The following is a 24765-nucleotide window of genomic DNA, read 5'->3' as shown; positions in this document are numbered from 1 at the left end:
GAAATTTAAAAAATGATTTTATTAAAAATACAAGTACTGGAAGGTAAATGTTCGTGTTTCCACCAGCAATTTTATACAAAATGAAAACATATAAAACACGATTTTACACCATGTATTTGTTTCTTGTCGACTAAAGGGACAATGAATTACCTTTTTCTTTGCACTAAGTCTTGGGGAAATAAACTTCACTTAAAAAAATGCCTTTGTAATACGAAATGAACTTTACTTTAAAAAACAAACTGCTTTTGGAACAGAAAATAAACATTATTTACATGATTATCAACAGGGTTCACAGAAGCCATCAATGAGATAATCAATTCAGAAGCATATCTAAATTGAATTGGAAATCGTTGGAAATTATGATGTTATTGAACATATATGAGAGAGAGAGACAGAGAGAGAAATACATTTGTTTAAATAGTGAGCTGTTTAATGCTCAACAGGTGAATTGCATACAAACAAAAATGCACCCCAAAGAAAATCTCAAACAAAAATGTTTAGTGTGCAATTATATTCTAGCATAAGTTTTCCGTACAAAGAGTACGAACATTGAAGATCATGACACAAATGCCCATGCAATAAAGTATGAGGCATGTACTGTATGTACAGAGTACCTATTATAAAAAAAAGCCCCGTAAGTAAACTAAAATGCACATACAAATGATGCTTGGTAACTTTGGAAATGAAAAACATATACAAAATCATTTTTTTTTTATATTTAAATGCTTTTTGAGGGGCAAAATAAGGTGAATTTAACTTATGACTCTGGATCTGTGGAGCGATAGTGTCAGAGATTTTAAGAGGCCACTTAATAATTGTACATTAATGTACTTTGTTATATTCCCCTTTGATCATGAGTCAAATCATTTTCTGACAGATTCTAGATTGACCCTCTTATTTTTTCCATTTAACAAAACTCACTTTAACTGTTATACTTAACCCTTTCAAGATCTTCAAGGCAGACTTTACTGTTCTTTCATATATTAATTTAGCAAGTGATAAAAACATAGTATTCTAACACAAAATAAACTAAAAGAAACAGAAAAAGAAATGAAGATTTTAATTTCATCACATAAAAAGTAAAGAAGGGTGCAGCAACATTTCAAGTTCATCATATAACAATAACATTAACAACCAAATAACCAATTCCCATGTAAGTGATGTATTCACAATTTATTTCATTAATAGCAAGTACTTATATGATACGCTCATCCCTTTTCAATACCATGCTATGAAATGCCCAATATAAAGGCATGTGCAATCCAAGGTGAGCTTAGCCTCCTAAAACTTTTGGTAATGGTGACAGAACTACAGTATTCTAATTTGGGAACCAAACTCAAACTTTGTGCCATTCCTTCATCTATCTAAATTTTTTACAATTTACTTACAGAACACAATACGATTCCATAGATTATTGTTTGCATCCTCACCATGTGAAAGATAGAAGAGATGTGACACATTTCCTGCTAACAATTTACATGCCAAAGTTATGGAAATTAGTGAAGTAACTTAAAATACTGTTTAATAATACTGACCGCATAAGAAATGAGCTTATGTGACACTTTCATGAGCAAAACAGTGTGTTTCTACTTATCTTTCAAGACTACTATATTTCTACTTGAGTACAGCAGGTTAGCAAATGGACACTTTTTAAGCTTTATCAAGAACTGTTATGGCAAATGCCATAGTGTTCTGAGGGTTGTTAATGCTCCCTAATCAAATAAAACAATAAGTTCTCAAATTATTACTTGAAAATTCAAGCAGATAATAACCCAAAAAGTAAATCTCTTCAGCAAAATTTCCAATAGTAATGTTGAAATAAAACATATAAGGGAAAAGTTACTTTTGGCTGGGGGTATCTCACTAACTAAAAACCATGCACTTCCAGCACTCTGTAAACGTTCAGGGGCTCACAATGAACTCTAAATAAATAATCAATCCTGAACAAATTAAAATTATGCCAAGATAAAGTTTTAATTTCCTTAAATCTCTGGAATTCAAATTCTGAATTAAGAACTTAATACTTTGAACAATAAGTAATAAAGCAAATGCATTCTTGCATTTTCTTCTCATTGCATTCATATGTACAGAGAAGATGATTACACATTGACTGTTGAATACCAACAATATATTTCCCAATTCCCATATGCTTCCACTAAATAAATGTAAATTCATGTTTCTAAACTAGGAAAAATAAACCCTAGATTACAAGATTTTGAAAATTTAAACAAATAAATTGCAAACCATTTCCCAATGACTTAGTACTTAGGCAGGACATAAAATACATGGTGTCCTCATTAACAAAGGCATAGATAAAAAAGTTTTGTAACCAATTCAAAATAAAAAATTCCTTTCTGCTTTCAGCACATGGATTTAAAAAATATTTTCTTTTAGAATAGAATGAACCTCGCACATGTGATAAGAACTTAAATGTTATAGAGAAAGGAGATCCTCCCACTTTACATTAAATTTCAATATACAAAGCAGTAAAACTGCACACATTCTAGACATTCAAGCTGATTAATCTAAATTTCATCATCACCTTTCCTAAATTTCAGAACTGATAGTTCATTTAAGCTTATTTTGATGAAAAATACTGCAGCTTGAGACCAAAAATGAGATTTAAACCATCTATACAAACAATATAAATAATATACACACAAATAACTTGTAGACAATGAAACAGCTTGTCTACGTTTCTTTTTTAACAAGAACATCCAACTTATTGACTTGATACAATATCCCTTAACGGAATAAACATTGTATCTCAACTTTGGCTACTTTTACGGCAGTGAGTTGTTGGCAGTCTTGGCTTCATCTAATAGTAACCATTCTTGAGTCTTTCTATCCTTAACCATTTTCTCCCAGGAAAAAGATGGAGAAGGCCTTGAATTACTAGACTATTCTATGCAAGTGCAAGCTTGAACTACACCCAGGCTCCGATGCTGGATTACAGTGTGATTTACGTGATATAATCATCTACCAAATATCAAGGCTGGCATTGTAATGTGAAATTCAATTCATTGTTATGTTCTTGTACAAAGTTATCACATATATATGTATATATGATGATAATCAAAGAGTAAAACAACTCTAAGATACATTTACAACAAATATCAAAGTCAACACATGATACACCATTACTGTAAAACCATACATAAATCAATGTTAGCTAACCAAGTACATACAGCATGGTGCATAGGAACCTAATATACTACATTCTTCACTTTCACTAGTACTTAATTAAAAAATATTCTTTATGATTAGATTTTTTACGTAAATGTCACCTTTCCTGAACTACCATAGTCCTGTAACTTTGGCTTTAATCTTTCAGGATAAGATTAAATAAATATAAATTTATGACTGTAATAATCTGACTTCACAAAATGCAGCCAAATCTTCACATTTCCTCAAAAGAGTTTGTGTGCAAAAATGTGTATATATAAGTACATACACATTTATATGTAACATATATACAAATCTGACTCAAATCCAGTTCTATGAGTGCTCTTTCATCATCTAAATATAAATTCCATGAAATATAGTTTAGTTTGTCTCAACATAAAACGTACATCTTACTCAATAATGAGTTCAACCTAAGTACAACCACAATAATGTAGTGCAATTTCAATAGCCAATCAATCAATAACAGTGCTTTCACAGACAACTCTTGTACTACAAGAACCAAACACGGGAGCTATTCAGTACCACGAGGAGAGCAATCTTTAAATTAGGTCATGCCAGACTGCACTCATATTACAGTATTCTTTATAATTGAAGTCGATAAAAGGATGGGTGAAAAATACTCAACTAAACTAGTTAATAGACCCTGGGCCACAACACAATGTAATGGCAATATGCCACAGATGTGCCGTCAAGATGCATTTGTACTTGGATGTGACCCACTGCAGCAGAATGACCCTGAGACGTTAGAATACTTTATCACTGTACAACACATTTCTTGTCCCCTCCTTCACCTGAAAGAAAATTTATTCTGTTTCAGTTGACTTTCAGAAACAGCACCTGTATAATATGTTATCTTCATTCAGTTCAGCAATCCTGTAAGTTTCTCTCAAGCTTACAGCACAACTCAAAGGTTCGAATGTCATAAAATAGAGGAGGGATTAATGATCTGTAGGGATGCCATCATAACAAGAATAGAATTTTATTTTTCTGTAAAGGTATAAGCATGACTGTTAGCATTATGCAATAGCCTCTTCATGGATCTCTTATTTCTTTGAATGGAGAATGATTACATAAAATGTATCATAGTATTGTCAAAAGGCCAGTCCTATGAGTATTGAGAATACAAACTAAGTGAGTGGCCTGGTTAAACTATTAAGTGATTGTACAGAGTTAACAGGCAAAGCCATGCAATCACATGGATGGCAGATAAAGTACTGCCTAGGCTTTTGAGTTTAAGGTGTTTACTGGGGAGATTAACACTGTGGTTAGGTACCATAGTGAGGGGTTGGGCTTGCCTGGTTGACATTCTGATGAGCATCTCTTCAGACAAAATTGGAACTAAACGTGACAAAATTGATCTGTAACTGAACCCCCCCACCTTTCATTTTTTATTATAATAAAAAATAGCAAGAATGGATATGCTTAGGAATAATGTATACAAGATTTAAAGTTCAACATTTCAAACTGAAACAATTAATAGAAATACGGCCTACATAATAAATCTACATTGAGTCTGTGTAAGAAGGCAACAAATGCAAACAAGAAATGTGCATAAGGAGGCATCATTTTTTTCAATTTGATGAACATGAGATGAGTAAATTTTAAAAGAACAAATTAAAAAAAAATTTGGTAACATGTCTGGAAACAAATACAACTATTAAATTAGGTCGATTTCAATGGAGAATATATCCTTCCACCCAAAATGGCAGACATAAATTCATGTACAATATGGTCTGTAGGAGTTTGACAACTAAAAAGATATTGATGAGACTGTCCAAGATGTAATACCAAAACCAGAAATAAGCTGCAGTAGAGTGCAAGTTAAAAAGACATGCATGCCCCTTAGTAAACTTTAACCTTGTCAGTTTAGTAGTAATTTTATTCTAAATATCCTGTTCTCCCTAGTGTAGAAATACACTGGTATTATAACTCATTCTAAGACCATATACTTTTGAATTAATCTCTGCTTAAAACAAGAGATAGAACAGTTCAGGGACAGGGTGTGCCAATAATTAGGATTCATCAATATAAAAAAAGTCAGCCTCACAGCCATTACCTTAAGAGGACAGAGCATGTGAAGCTTACATTCAGAAGTACAGGTAACACATTTATGGAATATCCCATAAAATACAAAATTAAGATTCCACTCAAGAAATGAGTGATTTATTTATCTAACTGGTTAAAATATCAAATGTTATAATGTGAAAGATACTGTTATAATATACATACATACATGAAAATCTTATTAATTTACATTCGAGAAACATTTATAGACAATACATTTATAAATACATTCATACATAACCATAAACAAAGAGCATCCCAAGGTCTGTTCTGCCATGTCAGCATAAAAAGTTATGGTTCTGTTTTCTCACTGATTTTGAAAAATCTCTTGAGCAAAGATGAAACCACAATACCACCATTTTAAAAGGCACATCTTGAAAATAAAAAAGGATGCCCTTAAGATGGGATCTTTGTGGTATTTAATGTAACCCTTTGTGAAGTGTTACATGAAGCCTCTTTACTTGATCTTACACTAACAAGTCTTTTCTCATCATTTGCCTCTTGTAATAAGATGAAGAGCTTCATGATTTGTTGAGCTGATGTGGCTAAAGCATGAAATTTGGAGGAGGAATTTAGCCATTGGGTTTATTACAGCTAAAAAATATTGTTCATTGACCAGCAACAGAAGGATTTACTAAAGGGAAGGAAGTAGAAGTAGGCCAGCTTAGTGAATGAAAAACCCCTCACACCACCTAAATTGACATGCTACAAATAGTAATGTGCAGTGAGTATAGGAATGTGATATCCGGTGTTCCACAGGGTAGTGTTCTTGGCCCATTACTTTTCATACTATATACACATGACATGTGGTTTGGCCTAGAAAATAAGCTTGTTGCATATGCAGATGATGCTACTCTCTTTGCATCAATTCCATCCCCTGAATGTAGATCTGGGGTTGGTGAATCCCTTAATAGAGATTTAGCTAAAATTAGTTCATGGTGCAAATTATGGGGTATGAAGTTGAATCCTAACAAAACTCAAAGTATGATTGTAAGTAGGTCAAGGACGGTGGCTCCTCAACATCCGGATCTCAGTATTGATAATGTTTCTTTAAATTTGTATGACTCTTTCAAAATTTTAGGCGTGATTCTTGACAGCAAATTTACTTTTGAGAAACATATAAGGTCTGTGTCTTCTTCAATTGCACAAAAAATTGGCTTATTGAGAAAGTCTTTTAAGATATTCGGTGATCAATCTATTCTGAAGAAGTGTTTTAATTCTTTTATTCTACCTTGTTTTGAGTATTGTTCTCCTGTCTGGTCTTCAGCTGCTGATTCTCATCTCAATTTGTTGGACAGAAACTTACGGTCTATTAAATTTCTTATTCCTGATCTAGATATTAATCTCTGGCACCGTCGATCAATTAGTTCATTATGCATGTTGCATAAGATTTTTCATAACTCTGACCATCCTTTACATTCAGATCTCCCTGGACAATTCTATCCTGTTCGTAATACTAGGCAGGCAGTTAATTCTAATAGCCAGGCCTTCTCCATCATAAGACTCAATACTACGCAGTACTCTAGAAGTTTTATTCCAGCTGTTACCAAGTTGTGGAATGATCTTCCTAATCGGGTTGTTGAATCAGTAGAACTTCAAAAGTTCAAAGTTGGAGCAAATGCTTTTTTGTTGACCAGACGGACATGAGTCTTTTTATAGTTTATATATGACATTTTTGTTGTTGACATTGTTAATAGTTTATATATGATATATCTCTTTTGACATTACTTTTTTTTTTTTTTTTTAGAATGATTTATTGTTAATTTGTTCTCTTCAGTTATTTTTTTCCTTATTTCCTTTCCTCACTGGGCTATATTTCCCTATTGGAGCCCCTGGGCTTATAGCATCTTACTTTTCCAATTAGGGTTGTAGCTTGGATAGTAATAATAATAATAATAGACTTTACCATTAGACGGTTTGCTATTCGCAAATCTGATTATTCACAGAAGGCCCTACCATTCCATAAAGCAATATTCATGGACATTCATTTACAATTATATACTGTAAACCCCCCCCCCCAAAAAAAAAAAGACCAGGGCTTGAATAGTAAAAACAAAAAGCCTTTGCAGTATCAAACAAGAGCTACAAAAATTAATTTGCATAACAGTACCACTCTGAACATACTCTTCCCTATTATATAGAGTAACCGAGTACAGTATGTTATGCTGTATTTAGCTTTATGTAATAAATCAGTGCTTTTATGTCTTCAGTTAAGATGTATTCACACAAATTGTGAAGGTATCTTAACTGGAAAGAAAAAAAAAAAAATCATAAATGACCATACGAAGTTCAGAAACTTGAATACATAACAAGGGAAAGTGAGACGAGACTGGTATTGTAACGTTGTGAATTTTTAATGATCTGTGTAATAATGTTTTTTGTCTTTGTATTTGATGATAAACAGTATATCTGAATGCTTTATGTATTTGTTTATTAGAACTGTTACTTCTGTCTGAAATACACAGGCTTATTTCAGTTTTATTGCTGTCTGTTACCTAACAACCCCCCTCCCCCACCCCAAAGGAAAGATCTGACAGTACTCTACTGCCCAAGGCAAACAATTATAGAATTCATGCCAAGAGCCACAGTTTGATTCAGGTGGGCAAGACTGAACAATTCCTTTATAAAAGCACTGACCGAGTGTGAAACTGATAAAATGAATGTAAAAACTCTCCCAAAATAGAGATTAAATTCTAAAAAAATAATAAATCAAATAAAAAAGGAAAAGCTTCATAATGTGAAATGAAACCCAAACACAGATATACCAAATACCATACAAAACAGACAATTCAATAAACAAGCAGGCTTATTTATCAAAAGATAACCAAATTACCTAAAAAGAAACCTTATTTGCCAGAGAAAACTAAATGAATGCTTACATCCAACCGAAGCTAACCATTCTTAATGTTAACAACTGTTAACCGAGTATAAAAAAAAAAATTATAAAGCAACTCTGAAAATATACTATTAACAATAACCCTAAAAGATAAAAAATGATAACTCAAAATCCATTCAAGCAAAAATTAAAATCTTTCACATCTGCTAATGTTAAACAAAAAGTAATCAGTTGCTGCTGGGTGTATTTATATTCAACACAGTTAATAACCAAAGTCAATGAATGGTACTAAGGGAGCTTCTAACACTGATTATCCAAAAATTAGGTGAAATACCAAAGAGATATAAAACAGTAAAGCACACAAAAATGTGAAGAAAAGAGTGGATATGAATACTGTAGCTAGAAAATCCATAACCAAAATTCTGATGAGTCTGAAGAATGATGTGCATATTTATACACAAACAAAAAATGAAGCCAAGGTGACAGCCGACATCTGATGGAGCTCACAGCATACTGTATTTGCTCTCTAACTGGCACAGTTGACATTCTTTTTCTTCAGAAGTATTCCTTGTCAGAGAATATTTTACTGTTAAAAAAAAATGGGCAATACAAGTCTTGACATCCTGAGCTTATAGTCAAATAACTATTTCATTATTATTACTATTATTATCATCATCAAATGCCAAGCTACAATCCTTTCAGAAAAGAAGAACGTTTCAAGTCCAAGGACTCCAAAATGGAATGTAACAATGCACGGGGGAAATAAAGAAAGTAGTAGAAACGTTTAATAATAAAACTATGAAACGAGACTTCCGACAACCTGTTCAACAAAATAGAATTTACAATTTGAATTTCTGAAGCTCCACTGATTCCACTACTGTACCAGATTATGAAAAACATTCCACAATCTGGCCAAAGCTAGAATAAAACTTCCAGAATACTGTGCACAACACAGTATTCATGAGGATTAATACTTTACAGTGCAAAGTATTAAGCCTCATGATTGAGAAGACAAACTGTCAGACTTCAGCTGCATACATGAAACTATGTACTGCATTACAGTTTGGGAAGCTCTCAATGCAAAGGGTGGTCAGTTATGAAAAATCTTGAGTCTTAATAACAAGATTCACCTGAAAACTTAACATAGTTTGGGCATGTCAGTAAAGCAGTCAATATAGAAGTAATAGGGTAAACACCAGTATTTAGAACCAGGAAATCAGAGTAAAGTAACTCAGATGAAGACCAGGACTAGATGAAAGTTCGGAGAGAAAGTACAGCAAACAAGTGAATTAATTTCACACATGGCCCGACAAAGGGAATATTGTGACAAGATTGTGGATTGATGATGATAAAAAATAATCATACCATGAAGACATCAATTGGAATACAATGCTATATATGAGCTGTAAATGGAAATGGTTTTAGCATAAAAACATTATTCATATATACAGAAATTAAATTTTTTTAATGAAATCTTTTTAACGAAATTTTTCATTTCTATACTCATCTGATGCTCATCTTGCTTCTTCTCCAGAAGCTTGTTTTGCAGACATTTGCCCTAAAATTTCCCAATTTCCTTCCTTTCAAAAGACAAATGCCTCTAATAAAATATTGAGACAGTACTTGTTAATAGCAAAAAACGAAGTAACAAAGACTCGTTCGAAGTCAACTATTCCCTATCCTCTCAAGATAAAAAGTCAGTAGGTTGAAGGGTAGGCATGTACATAAACATCAAGTGAGTAAAGAAATAAAAAATTTAATTATTAAAATTCCATTTAATTTCTACGAACCTCCCTCCGACTCTCACACCAATTGAGGTGGGATGCAGTGAAGGAGAGAGATAGGTCAATTATAGAATTAGAATATAGTATACAATGACTAAACTTCTAAAAAAACCATCCTTGAAATACAGGACTACAAATTGTTTTATGGAAGATACTTGAAATGCTGTACTGTATTTTGAAAATATAAAATACATTCTTAACATAATTTGTATTTTTCCTATCTATACAAAGAAAGTCCTTAAATAGAGAAATAATTTCAGCGCAAGCTGGATATCACTGTTAAATTCATTAACAAGGTACTTAACAACAGGTAGTGAGCGCGAGCAAGAGGCCCAGTCCTCCACCTGTCGGAGGATTTTTCCTTTGACCTTTTGGTTCAGGACTGGGGGGGGGGACTGAAAAGGGAAATTTAACTTAAAGGACTCAGGTTTGTATCATCATCTCCTACGCCTATTGATGCAAAGGGCCTCGGTTAGATTTCGCCAGTCGTCTCTGTCTTGAGCTTCTAATTCAATACTTCTCCATTCATCATCTCCTACTTCGCACTTTATAGTCCTAGGCCATGTAGGCCTGGGTCTTCCAATTCTTCTAGTGCCTTGTGGAGGCCAGGTAAATGTTTGGTGAACTAATCTCTCTTGGGGAGTGCGAAGAGCATACCCAAACCATCTCCATCTACCCCTCATTATGAGCTCATCTACATATGGTACTCTAGTAATCTCTATCACAGTTTTATTTCTAATCCTGTCCTGCCATTTAACTACCAATATCCTTCTGAGGGTTTTATTCTCAAATCTAATAAATCTACTGGAAATTGTTTCATTGTCATACCATGACTCATGTCCACAGAGTAACACCGATCTCAATAAACTGATATATAGTCTGATTTTTATATGAAATTTTAGGCGATTTGCTTTCCAAATTTTACTTAACCCAGGTTTGTATAGCCAGGGAAAATACAATTTACTTTTCTCTTCTGGGTGTAAACAAACCTTTTGTCCTTTAAATTGGAAGTCCTCCCTACAACTGGTTTTCTTCTCTGGATATGTCAATATACCTGATCCACTAAGGGACCAAAGAAGATTACTTCAACAACTTCCTATCTGTTTCTCATTGGAATTAGTAGACTCATAAAGTCTGATCTGTCAAAGATGAATTTTACATGGTCAACCAAAGAATCCCTTCTCCCGAAGGGGATATCAATCCAGAACAACAATATACAGAGCGTATGATGATCAATAGGTTAGTATAAATTCCACCATCCAGCCCTCATTAGGGATGATGGGGTAGTTCCTTCTTTAGATTAAAGAATGGAACTCAGAAGTGTAGCTCACTAGCCTAATGTCAGATACAGCATGTTAGAGCCAGTCATTCAGCCTTTTATTCCAGACTTACATATATATGTTGCCATTGACACAAACTCAGAGGTATCGAATTCACGGAACCCGGTCCCCAGGATCGCAGTGACTGACATAGGGGACAGGGTAAAAGGAGTGAATGGGTCAGGGGTGGCTAAAACAGGGGTGACCATGTCAGGAGTGATGTACGGGGTAACACGCGAGTGACTATGTCAGGAGTGATGTACGGGCAACTGCTGGAACCGGGGAAACACTCGATTTTCGGCCCAGGACCAATTTACACCCAATCTTAAGCGTGGCACCTATTGGCACTAGAGTTTTTTCAGCCGGCACAGATGACACCTACCAGCACTGGAGCTTTTTCTGCTGGCACAGGTAACATCTGATGAGCCTTAACAGCTTGTTCGGGTTTTGAGGGGTTACTATAGGGGACACTGGTCCCTTAAGCACAACCATGCCTTTCATCACTGGCATCACCAAGAGAGACACTGGCACTATGGACACCAGGGGCTAGGTAGCCTTAGCTAGCAGCTCCCTCAAAAAAGTCGAGGCCCACGCCTTCTTTAGTTCAAACTCGTGCACAGAAAAGGGCAATGAGCCTCCAATCTCTGACGAGGTGCTGCAAACACTGAGAGAATCACACATGCCACTAGAACCAGAAAAGCCCGCCGACGTAGACAGGCATCCTTGCTCCTGCCCGACGCATGCTTAGGAGGGCCCGAGCCAGGGGCAGTAACAGATGCACACAATGAGATGATAGAAGAAAAAGAATACTTTGGTTTGGTGTTCTTGGGCATTGCAAAGACAAATCTCAGGGATTGATTGATTTAAAGTTTTCAGGCATCCTGACAAAATCGCAGAGAAGGCTTAGCTTTATTCTTTCACCTAAGGGCATACGCCTGCCATTGCATAGGCCACAACCTACACTCTCCACTCTTAAAAATTAAATAATGATGCTAAGAAAAGACCCACCTACTCTAACTGTTAGTTTGAAAACATAGGCCTCATGATTAACACGGTCAAAGGTAGCACTTAAAAATCAAGGAAAATCAAACAAATCTTCTGACCAAAATCAATGGATTTCTGTACATTGGAAACAGTAAGATGAGCATCTCATATTCGAAGGCCTTTGCAAAAGCCAAACTGAAAACTAGGCAATAGATCATTACCTTCAGCATACATATTTAGACAATTTGCCATAAGACTTTCAAAACTTGTGTAATATGAGTTATGGAAATTGAGTAGTAATCAGCAGGGCCACAGCAACCATAATCAGATGTACCTAATGAAATAACATTAGCAATCTCCACCAAGAGTATTTTAATTTGGTTGTCTACAAGAGACTAGAAATGCAAGGATGCTAATATTTAGCAGAAAATGGATCTAAAGTAATACAAAAATTCAAGGCTCTGTGAGAGGATCTCAACTCAGTAAAGTGCTGTGCCCATTCAGAACACTTACTGAATGGAACATTATTATTACTTTACTACTAGACCAGACTTGATAAGCCATGTTAGGATTAGCAACTAGGTGGTTATGATGAAAATTACCGTCTACAAGTACAGACTAGAGGCCTTCCGAGATTAAACAAATGAAATTGAATAAATTAGGAGCTTTGAAGTCCATCAATATCAAAACTTGGCTGGTTAAGTGTGTATTAGAGAACGGTGCTGACGTGCTATAATTGTCAAAATCCTTGCTATAAAGATCTACCCTATTCTTCTCTGGAGTTCCCCCTGAAGTAAAAGTTTCATTAGCACTCGAAATTGGAACACAGTTTCTCTGTGAGGAACAGTAAGGCAATTGCCAGAGGAAGACAACTTAAAACGTACTAAAACTAATCACAATCTGGAAGAGAATTGTCGAACGGATGAGACAGAGAAACTGAAATAACAGAGCCCCAGGCGATTCACTTCATGCCATTGACAGCTAGTGTGTCTTATTACTTTAGTAGCAGCATGTGTTTGTTGAAAGGAAAGAAAATTGGAACTTTTTTTAATATAAGGGGTAGATGTCAATAAACTGAGCTTCTGGAGAAGAAGTGATAAGAACATCAGGAAGATTCATAAAAATGAATCATACATTGCCCGATTTCTTCAAGACTTAAATCTCTGTATATCATATCAAACAGCTATTTATATATAACTACAGTACATTACATGACAGCAAATGAATGGAGAAATAAAGTATATACTTATGATCAAAATCCCCATCTACATTCAGTAGGAAGATTCAAAAAAAGTAAAAAACCACTGAACATGCAAATTGATACTACTCTTTCATATGACAATACAACACCATATTATTTTCATTCACTTAGAAAATAAAGGCAATCCTTATCAAATTTAGTATTTTCACGATGCATAAAAAAACATTTGGCATGCAACCTCACATTGCAAAACTTTCAGTTAGAAAAGATGCCAGCCCAGTCTGAAAAAAAACCATGATACCATGAATGTGCTAAAGTACCTTTCATGTTATTTACAAATCTGCACTGACTTCACAACACTATACATAGTAAGATAATTATCAACTGGTTACACAGTGCAGTCTGTAATCTTAATAAGTTTATCTTTTCTTTCTCTGTCCTACAGAAGCACAACAACATAGTCCTCCAAATGCTTTGAAATTATTTGCCCAACAACAAAATGTTGATCCTATTCAAAATATCTCCATAAACTTTGATTGAAACTCCCTTTGATGAACAGGCACCAAATCTGACATATAATTACATTTTCCTGCTTTTATGACTTCAATTAGAACTCCCTTTGATGAACAGGTCACAAATTTGCCATGTAATGCCATTATCCTGCCTTCATAAGATGAACAAATTGCAATTTTTAATATACAACAATACAGAAACAATCATTAGATAATGTAACCTCATTATATGTACACTCTCGATTTGGTACCCAACTGAATGACATACAAATACTCTCCAATCAATAAATTATGGTACTCTTATATTATATATACTAAAGCTTACTATAATAGTTATAAGCATTATATTCCACATTTACTTGCCTCTTAGTAAGTTACAAGCATAACATTTCAATTATCAATTGCAAATTTACCCCTTTGTCAAAACATGCAGTTTCATTTTCACAAATACTAAAACATTTGTTAAAAGTTTTCATAATAAACCTAACCCTCACTTTCCTGCAATAATTGGGGGGAGCACCTTACTGGGAATCACAAAGTTCAGGAATTGCAAAAGCCCATGGACATTATCAAAATGCCCTGCCTTCCCCACTTTCATAGTGTTACTATTACTGGTCAAACCGAAACCCTAGCCAGAAAAGCAAACTACTGTACTAAAACCCAAAATTTATCATTTTAAATGAAATAACCCAGATAAAACATGAATATTTCCTTGTTAAAGTGGAAATTAAATATGCTGTATATAACAAAGTTTATACGGTAAACTATACAAATTCTAATAATGAGCTAGGCTTAAAAACCAACTTATTCTCTTTCGTTTGCCGACTGCTAGTTCTAGCAATGTATATATAAAAAAATCAATTCATTGAAGAATTTTTTAAATGATTTTTCTCTTATTAATTTTGAGTGAATTTTAATTACCTGCAACTATTGAGCATCCTGTTTCTAATTTTTAATATCCAACTCTAATTTACTCAAAAATTCTGATAAGAAACATTGCAGTTATGGAGAAAAACCTTAATCAAAATTACTAATTTCAATGTTTTCTAGTTGGCAATGTGGTAAAATTTTAGATAGAAATTTCCAATTTTCCTTAAAATTCCAAACAAGCACACATTACATGCATACGTATTATTACTGTTTTCTTTATTTTCTCCCATATTCTTTTCCCCTTTTTTCTTGTACTTGCACATGTTACAGCATGCCAGTATTTTTACAGATGTTACAACCTTATTACAGCTTATTATATGGGCATGTGCATCAAAGCCTAAAATCATCTGCACCAGACATTTGTCTGGGATACAGTACATCTGACCTCAGGTTTCATCCAGCAAATAAAGTATTTTAGCCATAAAAATCACAAATCTCAAGAGGTAATTTTTATTTTTCCTTACAATACAAACCAGAGACCTTTAAATAGGAGTATATTTTCAGCATAGCTGGAAATCAGTGAAAAATATAACCGAGTTTCTAGTACTTACTGGCAGGTGGCAGTGATGTTCCAAACCACTGCCAGAACACTGAATAGCCAATTTGTCCTGAAACTTAGGTGGTGTATGTAACTTAGAGGAATGAGGTTTGTAATCAGGAAAAATGAAAATTACTTTTTAAAATCTATGATTTATTCTTATACGGATACTAAACTTCCTCCTTTCATAGGAGACTTATCCTTAGGAGGAAGTCCCTTTAAACAATTAGCTGGTTTACTTTCCAGGAATGCCAAAGCACTTTGGTCTTCTTTACGAGTGAAAGTGATGACTACTGTCAACCTCCTAATGATACGGGCATGAAGATGTGGCAGGTGTTGGCCTAGGTCACTACCAGGAACTGGCAGCTGGTCGAGAAAAAACATATCTGCAGGGAAGGATATGAAGTCAAAATGTATGGTCATTATGAGAAATACCTTGCATACCTTTGACCAACCTTCTCCTCATTCAGAAGAATGAGGGAGACTCTTCTAAACAAAACCTATTTGTTAAGAAATGCTGCTCAATCATCTAGCTTCCTCTGTATCTATAATCCCATCCAGCAAATTTCCTGGTTGTTAACTAGTCGCGTTACTGAAGTGAGCATTGGAAGCTGTTCGAGCGTGGTATCATGCTGTGCATAACAGGATCATGCGAATACCTGTCCTAGGATGGATAGGATCCTTGCGATAATTCATGCAAGCACAAGCTGGCATCTTGATGCTTGTAAGAATGCTAAGATGGGACCTGAGAAATCACCTGTTCCAACACCTATTGAGTACACTCGAAAGATCTTGGCATCTGAGAGGAAAAATACAAAATACTGGGATTTTCTCATGAAACTCAGAACATGAGAAGTTCTGATGTCCTGGATAGGAAAATCCAGGAGCTGTTACAGTCTCAAGATTTGAAAGATCTCTAGTCTGGGAGCACTGGGATGGAAATGATAATTATTAGATAGCTAAGCTAAAATGATATTTTAATTATAAAATAAATTTTTGAATATACTTACCCGGTGAATATATAATGGCTGCAACTCTGTTGCTCGACAGACACATACATAAAAAACTCGCGAGCGATCGCTATGCAGGTTGCGGGTGTGCCCACCAGCGCCAACTGTCGGCCAGATACCACTCTCGGATGTAAACAAAACCTTCAATTTCTTCTCATCCCACTGCGTCTCTATTGGGGAGGAAGGGAGGGTCATTTAATTTATATATTCACCGGGTAAGTATATTCAAAAATTTATTTTATAATTAAAATATAATTTTTAAATATTTAACTTAGCCGGTGAATATATAATAGCTGATTCACACCCAAGGAGGTGGGTAGAGACCAGAGTTAATTATGTTTACAGCGTATAAGCTAAGAGTTTTTTCATTTTGGCAGTTATCAATATAACAAAACCAAAATAAATAGGTACCTGGTGAGGAAGTTGACTTAGACGATTACTCTGCCTTGTAAGTCTGTCTTCCTCACGGAGCCCAGCGATCCTCTTAGGATGCTGACAGACTCCCAGGAGCTGAAGTATCAAGGGCTGCAACCCATACAACAGGACCTCATCAAACCCCTAATCTGGGCGCTCTCAAGAAATGACTTTGACCACCCGCCAAATCAATCAGGATGCGAAAGGCTTCTTAGCCTTCCGAACAACCCATAAAACAATATTAAAAACATTTCAAGAGACAGATTAAAAGGATATTGAAATTAGGGAAGTGTAGTGGTAGAACCCTCACCCACTACTGCACTCGCTGCAACGAATGGACCCAGTGTGTAGCAGTCCTCGTAAAGAGTCTGGACATCTTTTAAGTAAAATGACGCGAACACTGACTTGTTTCTCCAAGAAGTCGCGTCCATAATACTTTGCAGAGATTTATTTTGCTTGAAGGCCACGGAGGTTGCTATATCTCTAACTTCGTGCGTCTTAACCTTAAGCAAACATCGGTCTTTCTCATTCAAGTGAGAATGAGCTTCTCGTATTAAAAAAATCTGATAAAATATGACAAAGAATTCTTTGACATAGGCAATGAAGGTTTCTTAACTGAGCACCATAATGCCTCAGATTTCCCTCGTAATGACTTAGTACGAGCTAAATCGAACTTAAGAGCTCTAACAGGACATAATACTCTTTCCAGTTCGTTGCCTACGATCTCTGATAAGCAAGGAATATCAAAAGATTTAGGCCAAGGACGAGAAGGCAGTTCATTTTTGGCCAGGAAACCAAGTTGAAGTGAACAAGTGGCTTTTTTCTGTAGATAAGCCGATGTTCTTACTGAAGGCATGAAGTTCACTAACCCTTTTAGCCGAAGCCAAGCACACTAGGAAAAGTGTCTTGAGGGTGAGATCCTTCAGGGAGGCTGAATGTAATGGCTCAAACCTGTCTGACATGAGGAACCTTAGGACCACGTCTAAGTTCCATCCAGGAGTTGCCAAACGACGTTCCTTAGAGGTCTCGAAAGACTTTAGGAGATCTTGGAGATCTTTATTGTTGGAAAGATCTAAGCCTCTATGTCGAAAGACCGAAGCCAACATGCTCCTGTAGCCCTTAATCGTGGGAGCTGAAAAGGGAGCGAACCTTTCTCAGATGTAAAAGAAAATCTGCGATTTGGGCTACAGAGGTACTGGACGAGGACACAGATGCTGACTTGCACCAGTCTCGAAAGACTTCCCACTTCGACTGGTATACTCTAATGGTAGAAGCTCTCCTAGCTCTTGCAATCGCACTGACTGCCTCCTTCGAAAAACCTCTAGCTCTTGAGAGTCTTTCGATAGTGTGAAGGAAGTCAGACGAAGAGCGGGGAGGCTTTGATGGACATTCTTTACGTGGGGCTGACGTAACAGATCTACCGTTAGAGGAAGACTTCTTGGAAAGTCTACCAGCCATTGAAGTACCTCGGTGAACCACTCTCTCGCGGGCCAGAGGGTAGCAACCAACGTCAACCTTGTCCCTCCGTGAGAGGCGAACTTCTGCAGTACTCTGTACCTTGTTGACTATCTTGAATGGTGGGAATGCATATAAGTCCATAAAAGACCAATCCAGTAGAAACGCGTCTATGTAGATTGCTTCTGTATCTAGGACTGGAGAGCAAAAGATTGGTAACCTTTTGGTCAACGAGGAGGCAAAGAGGTCTATGGTTGGTTAGAGGTCTATGGTTGGTTGACCCCAAGAAGCCCAAAGACTCTTGCCCACGTCCTTGTGGAGGGTCCATTCCGTGGGTATCACCTGACCCCTCCGACTGAGACAGTCTGCCAAGACGTTCAAGTCCCCCTGGATGAATCTCGTCAACAGGGAGATGCCTCGAATTCTAGACCATAAGAGAAGGTCCCTTGCGATCTCGAGCAGCGTGAAGGAGTGTGTGCCTCCTTGCTTGGAGATGTACGCCAAAGTTGTGGTGTTGTCTGAGTTGACCTCTACCACTTAGTTTCGAAGACGCTTCCTAATATCATCAAGGCCAAGTGGACTGCGAATAGCTCCTTGCCGTTGATGTGCATGCTCTTCTGACTTGAGGTCCACAGACCAGCGCATTCCCGACCGTCCAGGGTCGCACCCAACCCAAACCCGACGCGTCTGAGGACAACACGTGGTTTGGGTTCTTGACTGCTAGGGATAGTCCCTCTCTCAGACTGATATTGCTGTCCCACCATTTCAGGCATGCCTTTATTGGTTCGGAGACTGGGAATGATACCGTCTCTAATGTCTTGTCCTAGTTCCAGTGAGAGGCTAGATGGAACCGGAGAGGCAGAAGGGGTAGTCTCCCTAGTGAGACAAACTGCTCCAGGGATAAGAGAGTCCCTACGAGACTGTTCCAACTCCTGACTGAATAAACGTTTTCTTTTCAGCATTAGTTGGACTTCGAGCAGGGCTTGACTGCGAATCGACATCCCCAAAAATAGAATAATCTGGGATGGGATCAGTTGGGACTTTTAGGTTGACCACAAGTCCCAACTCCCTGGCCAGACTCAACGTCCAATGTAGATCCTGCAGACAGTGAAGGCTGGACGATGCTCTGAGAAGCCAGTCGTCCAAGTACAGGGAGGCTCGGATCCCCGATAGCTCGAAACTGGTACCCCACATTCCTGTAAACAAACCTCAGAAACGGTTGGGAATCCGGGTGTATAGGAATGTGGAAGTATGCCTCCTGAAGGTCGAGAGAGACCATCCAGTCGCCTTCCATAAATGCTGTCAAGACAGCCTGGAAGACTTCATCTTGAAGTTTGTCTTGACAATGAACACATTGAGCGCACTTGCCTCTTACGTACTCCTGCAGTGAACATGGCTGCCAAATCATGGAGCCATCCCTGAGGGACTTGTTCCTGCAGAGAACGTGGCTGTCAGATCATTGGAGCCATCCCTGAAAGCCTTGTTTATGCATGACATAATTGTACAGCAAAACTTCAAAGGCTCGAAAACAGCTGTGAAGTTGACCTGTAAAATCTTGGAGCGTCTCATGGCCAGGCGCCAGGGAGAGTCTATGAGGTTTGAGAAGTCTATCTGGGCAGAGGCAGGAACTCCCAAGCCGAGAACTTCTCTCGTGTCATATCAGACTCTCGCTCTATAAGCCAGTTTAAAAGAAGGGAAAGCAAAGGCTGTATCCCCCAAACTCCTCCTGGTGATAAACCAGTCGCCTAGCAAACGTAAAGCTCTCTAGGAGAGCGAGAGAGCACTAGCTTATAAAACAACGGCTTCGAAGTAGCTAGGCCTAGTGTAAGCTCTGACGTTTAGGCGAATGAGGAGCAGCAGTTACAAAAAGATCCGGACAAAGATCCTTAAAAATCAGCATGATTTATTTAAAGTCCATAGAGGGCTAAGCAGCTTTAGGCTCCTCTCCGTCTGACAGAGTCCTCAAGGGAATATCAGTAGGAGGGGGAACAGCAACTTCCTCATCTGAAGGAACCTTGTCCGATAATAGCTGAGTCTCAAGCAAGGGAGAGACCTACCGTGGTGGCAATGCTTTACAAGCAGAGTCCACACGCACTGGTGCATTAGTAGCGGACCAGGACGCAACGTCATGTAACTGCTTGACAGTCTGTGAACTGTCAACAACAACAGGTGCGAGAGACCAGGACGCAACGTCATGTAACTGCTTGACAGTCTGTGAACTGTCAACAACAACAGGTGCGTGAGGACGCACAGCGTCCACTCGAGACTGCTTTGACCGCCTAGACTGAGCAGTCAAAACAACTCTAGAATGCGGAGGTTGACGCTCAGCGTCAAAACAAGTCAACTCCGATTGCTAGCGAACGTCCTGAACGTCAACAGGAGCATCAGCAAGTGGCCTAACGTCCAAATGTGGCTAAAAATCCACACGAGACCGCATCGAGTGTGGTTCTAAACAACCTGACTGACGTGACTTAGCTACGCCAACGTCAACAGGACGCACAAAGGAACGTTAGGGTGGCTGAAAGCCAGGATCTCGATGAGATAAACGGCTAGGCTCAACGGACTTATCGGCAGAATAGTCTTCCATAAGGGAGGCAAGCTTATTCTGCATGTCTTGCCGTACAACCCATTTAGGATCAACGGAAATGGTTGCGGTAAGAGACGAGGGTAACGTCTGTGACCGCAAAACCTTGCCAACAAAAAGACTCGGAGTCTGTGTTACGCTTTTGTTAGGCGGCGAGCAGTCTTCCGATGACTGCATAGGGTCAGAGCTGTCCTAATGGCTACAACCAGAACGCTGGACCTGTCCTGAAAGGACTGACTTTCGCTTAAGGGCCTCGAAACCTTGTTTCAGGTTTCTTATGCGAAAAGCCTTCGGATGACGAGGAGAAAATCGTCTCTCTCGCCTTATGGTAGGGGTGATCTTGGTAAGATACACCCGATACCATAGAGGGAACGTCTGTTCACTGATCAAGGCCTCTCGAACCCATAAGTCGTACGACATTACTTCACCCCTGGGCTTGGGAGCTTGCAAGAGGTCCCGGACTAGGCGACAGGCACGAACAGACGAACCCTCGGTCGCAACACTGATAACACTTTGCGCAATATCACTTTATCACTACGATTTTCTGTTTTGCACTTATTTCACTGAAATCGAAACTTTTACTGATTTCTACCTGAAGCACGCAATTCTACCCTCATCAAAAGGTAGTAATTGCGAAATCAGTCATATAATGCAAGCACATTAATACCAGCAAAAAACAGTAAACATATTTTAAGATAAAAAATTCAGTGGCTGGGGAAGAGACTAAACACTAGTTCATTCAAAACTACGTTTTCAATCTCTCACCGTACATTGCCTGGGGACGAGAATAAAAAACTAAAAACGTTTTATCCTTTCTCCCCGTACAGAGACTAGGGACGAGAGTAACTAGAGAACAACGTTACCCGCTTGAACGGAACGTTTTCTCTCCTCTCTCTCCCTCCGTCTCTATCTTTCTCTCTCTCTCTCTCTTGATTTCGCACCTAAGAGAAGAGCCCACTTACGTTTCGTCAAAAAAACATGTTATTTGACCAAAGGAAAAAACTGAAAGGTTTTTCAATTAAAAAGTTCCTTTAAAATAGAATTTAAAACATTTAAGCTTTGAAAGAAGAATGAACAAAACGTCAGAATCGATTTACTCTTTCTGCAAAGTGAAACCGTGATACTCTCTCTCTCTATCGTAACGATAGAGCGCAAACTGCGTAGCATAAATAAACTAAATGTTAGTTCATCTTTGAAACAGTACGAAGACTATTCAAAGAAAATCTTTCATAAAATATCTATTAAAAAATATTCATTTAAAAAGTTTTAAATCATTAGCTCTTTAAAAGCTATTTACGATTGAAAGGGCTCAACGTTGTTTAACTTCGGTTTCCAAGTTAGGACCGCCTACTCTCAGGAAAGGTCGCATATAAACAAATCATTAAAATTTATTTTTATGTTTATTATAAATGGAAAGTTAATCGAAGAGGCCTAATAAAGGCGGTGGGATATAAAAGTATATAGAGGAAAATCTATAATTAATTTATAACATGATAAGATAATTGCTAAAAGCCTAAACACACTTCCGTCTAAGGGAAGGGTCGGCCATTTAAAAGTCAAAGAAAGTCCATACTCTCTTTGTCATCAAAAATTAAATCTATCCAAAAACGAGTTCAAGGATTTATTTGAAGAAAAACACCTGTACTGCGAAAGCTCAAACCAAATTAAAGTACTTCACCAAATATGATGGGAAAAACTCCAGGTTCAACAGCGAGTAAAAGTACGTCTTGTCGACACGTCGACAGAGAAGAAATTGAAGGTTTTGTTTACATCCGAGAGTGGTATCTGGCCGACAGTTGGCGCTGGTGGGCACACCCGCAACCTGCATAGCGATCGCTCGCGAGTTTTTCATGTATGTGTCTGTCGAGCAACAGAGTTGCAGCCATTATATATTCACCGGCTAAGTTAAATATTTAAAAACTCTAGTTGAAAAAGCAGGATACCACAAGTGCAGTTAGGAAAGGAAATAAATAAGCTACAAGAGAAGTAATGACCAATTAAAATAAAACACATTAAGAGTAGTAACAATATCAAAATAGAACTTTTATATATGAACTATATAAAGAGACATGCCAACCTGTTCAACATAAAAACATTCGCTGCAAGTTTGAACTTTTGAAGCTCCACCGATTCAACTATCTGATTAAGATAATTCCACAACTTGGTCACAGCTGGAATAAAACTTCTAGAATACTGCGTAGTATTAAGCATTATGATTGCAAAGGCATGACTATTAGAAAGCGAGACAAGTGATAAGAATGATCATAGGTTCCTCTTTCACTGACGACAGGGCCTAGAAAAACTGGCACAAAGCTACTGTCAGAAGTTACGTAACCCAAAAAAAACACTAGGGAACGTTGTACCCTTCGTTGACCGCACGCTCAATACCCCTCTTTTGTCTAGTTGTGGTGTCTGGGACCCTTCAAAGAGGAAAAGGGATAAAGGCAAAGCCCATCATCCTGCAGAAGGGTAAGAGAGGTTGGTTTCATGCAAGACTGAGCAGTAATAACAGTTGTGAACCTGTACTATGTACCAGAATGTACTTTTTGGGAAGGAGATGTTACCAATGCAATAACTTTTACTAGTGTACGAAGTGAGATTGTAATGAAATTGAATTCCCCAGAAGGGTACGTTCTCGACACTCATCTTGATTTCCTTGGCGTACTTTTAAGTGTTGGCATCACCGAATTGTCCTAGGAATCTCCCTAGTATAGGAGAGGTAGGAAAGCGATTGCCCATGTCCTGACTAATAACACATAATTAATCTATTTCTGAGGAAGGAAGCATTCCCAATGTGAAACCCTTGTCGCACGTACAAAGTCATAGCGTACTAGGATAGTCTCCAATAGTTGTCTACTGTCAGATCATCCATAGGCTTGAAGATATCGAAGTGTTTTGGGAATGTTCCGAGGATGTCCTGGAGTGGGAAAGGGTCAAGGGATGTTGCTAATGCTATGACCAGCAGTACCTGGGGTTGGATTCCCATGAACCTAGCAAGGAAATTAGGGCATTCAACTCCTGTATCTCGTACCATAACCTGTTCTGGGAAAGGGGAGGATTTTGTACAGCGTTGCTCCTCCCAAGAAACCATGCAGATGATTAATCAACGTCTTTCAATCTTAGTCTGATAATCTGTCCTTGGACATGCTTTGGTGACTAATTGGTCTTCCTCTTTAAACTGGACCATTTGAAGGCATGGCTATGGGTGAATAAAAACAGGAACAAGTCACAAGACAGGGTAAAGCGTGTATGTACGCCTCAGTTCCCCCTGATGATGGTCCAGGAAGTGGGAAAAAAGGGCACCGCCCTTTCTCCCCATTGCCAGTAGGAGTGCTGTTCCAGATGGAGCAGTAAGAGTTGAAACTTATTCCTGAAGGGGAAGCATGAAAGCTCTGTGGCATTAGATGACTGTATGCGTATGTAGAGCAGTCAAATGACCATAAGGGCGTGAAGAGTTGTAAAGAGAAGCTACCTGCTTTGACTGAAAACAGGATGAATGGGAAAGACCCTTGTCACAAAATTCCGTGCCAAATATTGGCCATGGAACAGCATGTTGTTGATCCTAGGTATATGATGGTAGTCTGATGACGCAGATGGATTAATAAGTCAAGCAGCATTCGATTCAAGTAAAAACAAGGTCTAATGTTGCCTAGATTTGCCAAAGACAAGAAGCAAAATTTTTTCAATGTACTGTAGTACATAGCCATTGAATGATCTCGGTAGAACTGGTTGACTAGAATTATGAGGCAAGAATGTCTTGCTCGCTATTCATTGGATGTCATCTACGGTGCTGTCTTTCCATTAACTTGATGGAAGTCTGATGATGGAAAAGTGAGAGGGCCTCAGTCTTGATCAAGGAGCACGTATTCAGTCTCGTATCAAAGCAACCCGATGTTACCTGTAAGTACTATAACATTCTTCTTGGTCTGTGTTTTTACAGAGCGGAAA

The 24765-nt window shown here is 37.7% G+C and overlaps 1 protein-coding gene across 4 annotated transcripts in view; it reads right to left on the bottom strand.

Annotated features, from left to right (window-relative positions):
• The window catches only part of Su(z)12 (Polycomb protein Su(z)12), a 134140-nt gene continuing 109375 nt past the window's right edge, over positions 1-24765 (bottom strand). For 3 of the 4 annotated variants that reach the window (XM_068393293.1, XM_068393290.1, XM_068393292.1), the window contains exon 13: positions 1-3977. In XM_068393293.1, coding sequence (XP_068249394.1) covers positions 3974-3977 — 4 coding nt within the window. In that variant the 3' untranslated portion in view covers positions 1-3973. Of the gene's footprint in view, positions 3978-13617; positions 13656-24765 lie in introns of all 4 variants that reach the window. The other variant, XM_068393291.1, reaches the window with a different exon arrangement.

Source organism: Palaemon carinicauda, chromosome 19 (genome assembly GCF_036898095.1).
Source record: "Palaemon carinicauda isolate YSFRI2023 chromosome 19, ASM3689809v2, whole genome shotgun sequence".
Taxonomy (NCBI): domain Eukaryota; kingdom Metazoa; phylum Arthropoda; class Malacostraca; order Decapoda; family Palaemonidae; genus Palaemon; species Palaemon carinicauda.
This window is presented reverse-complemented; position numbering and strand designations above follow the sequence as displayed.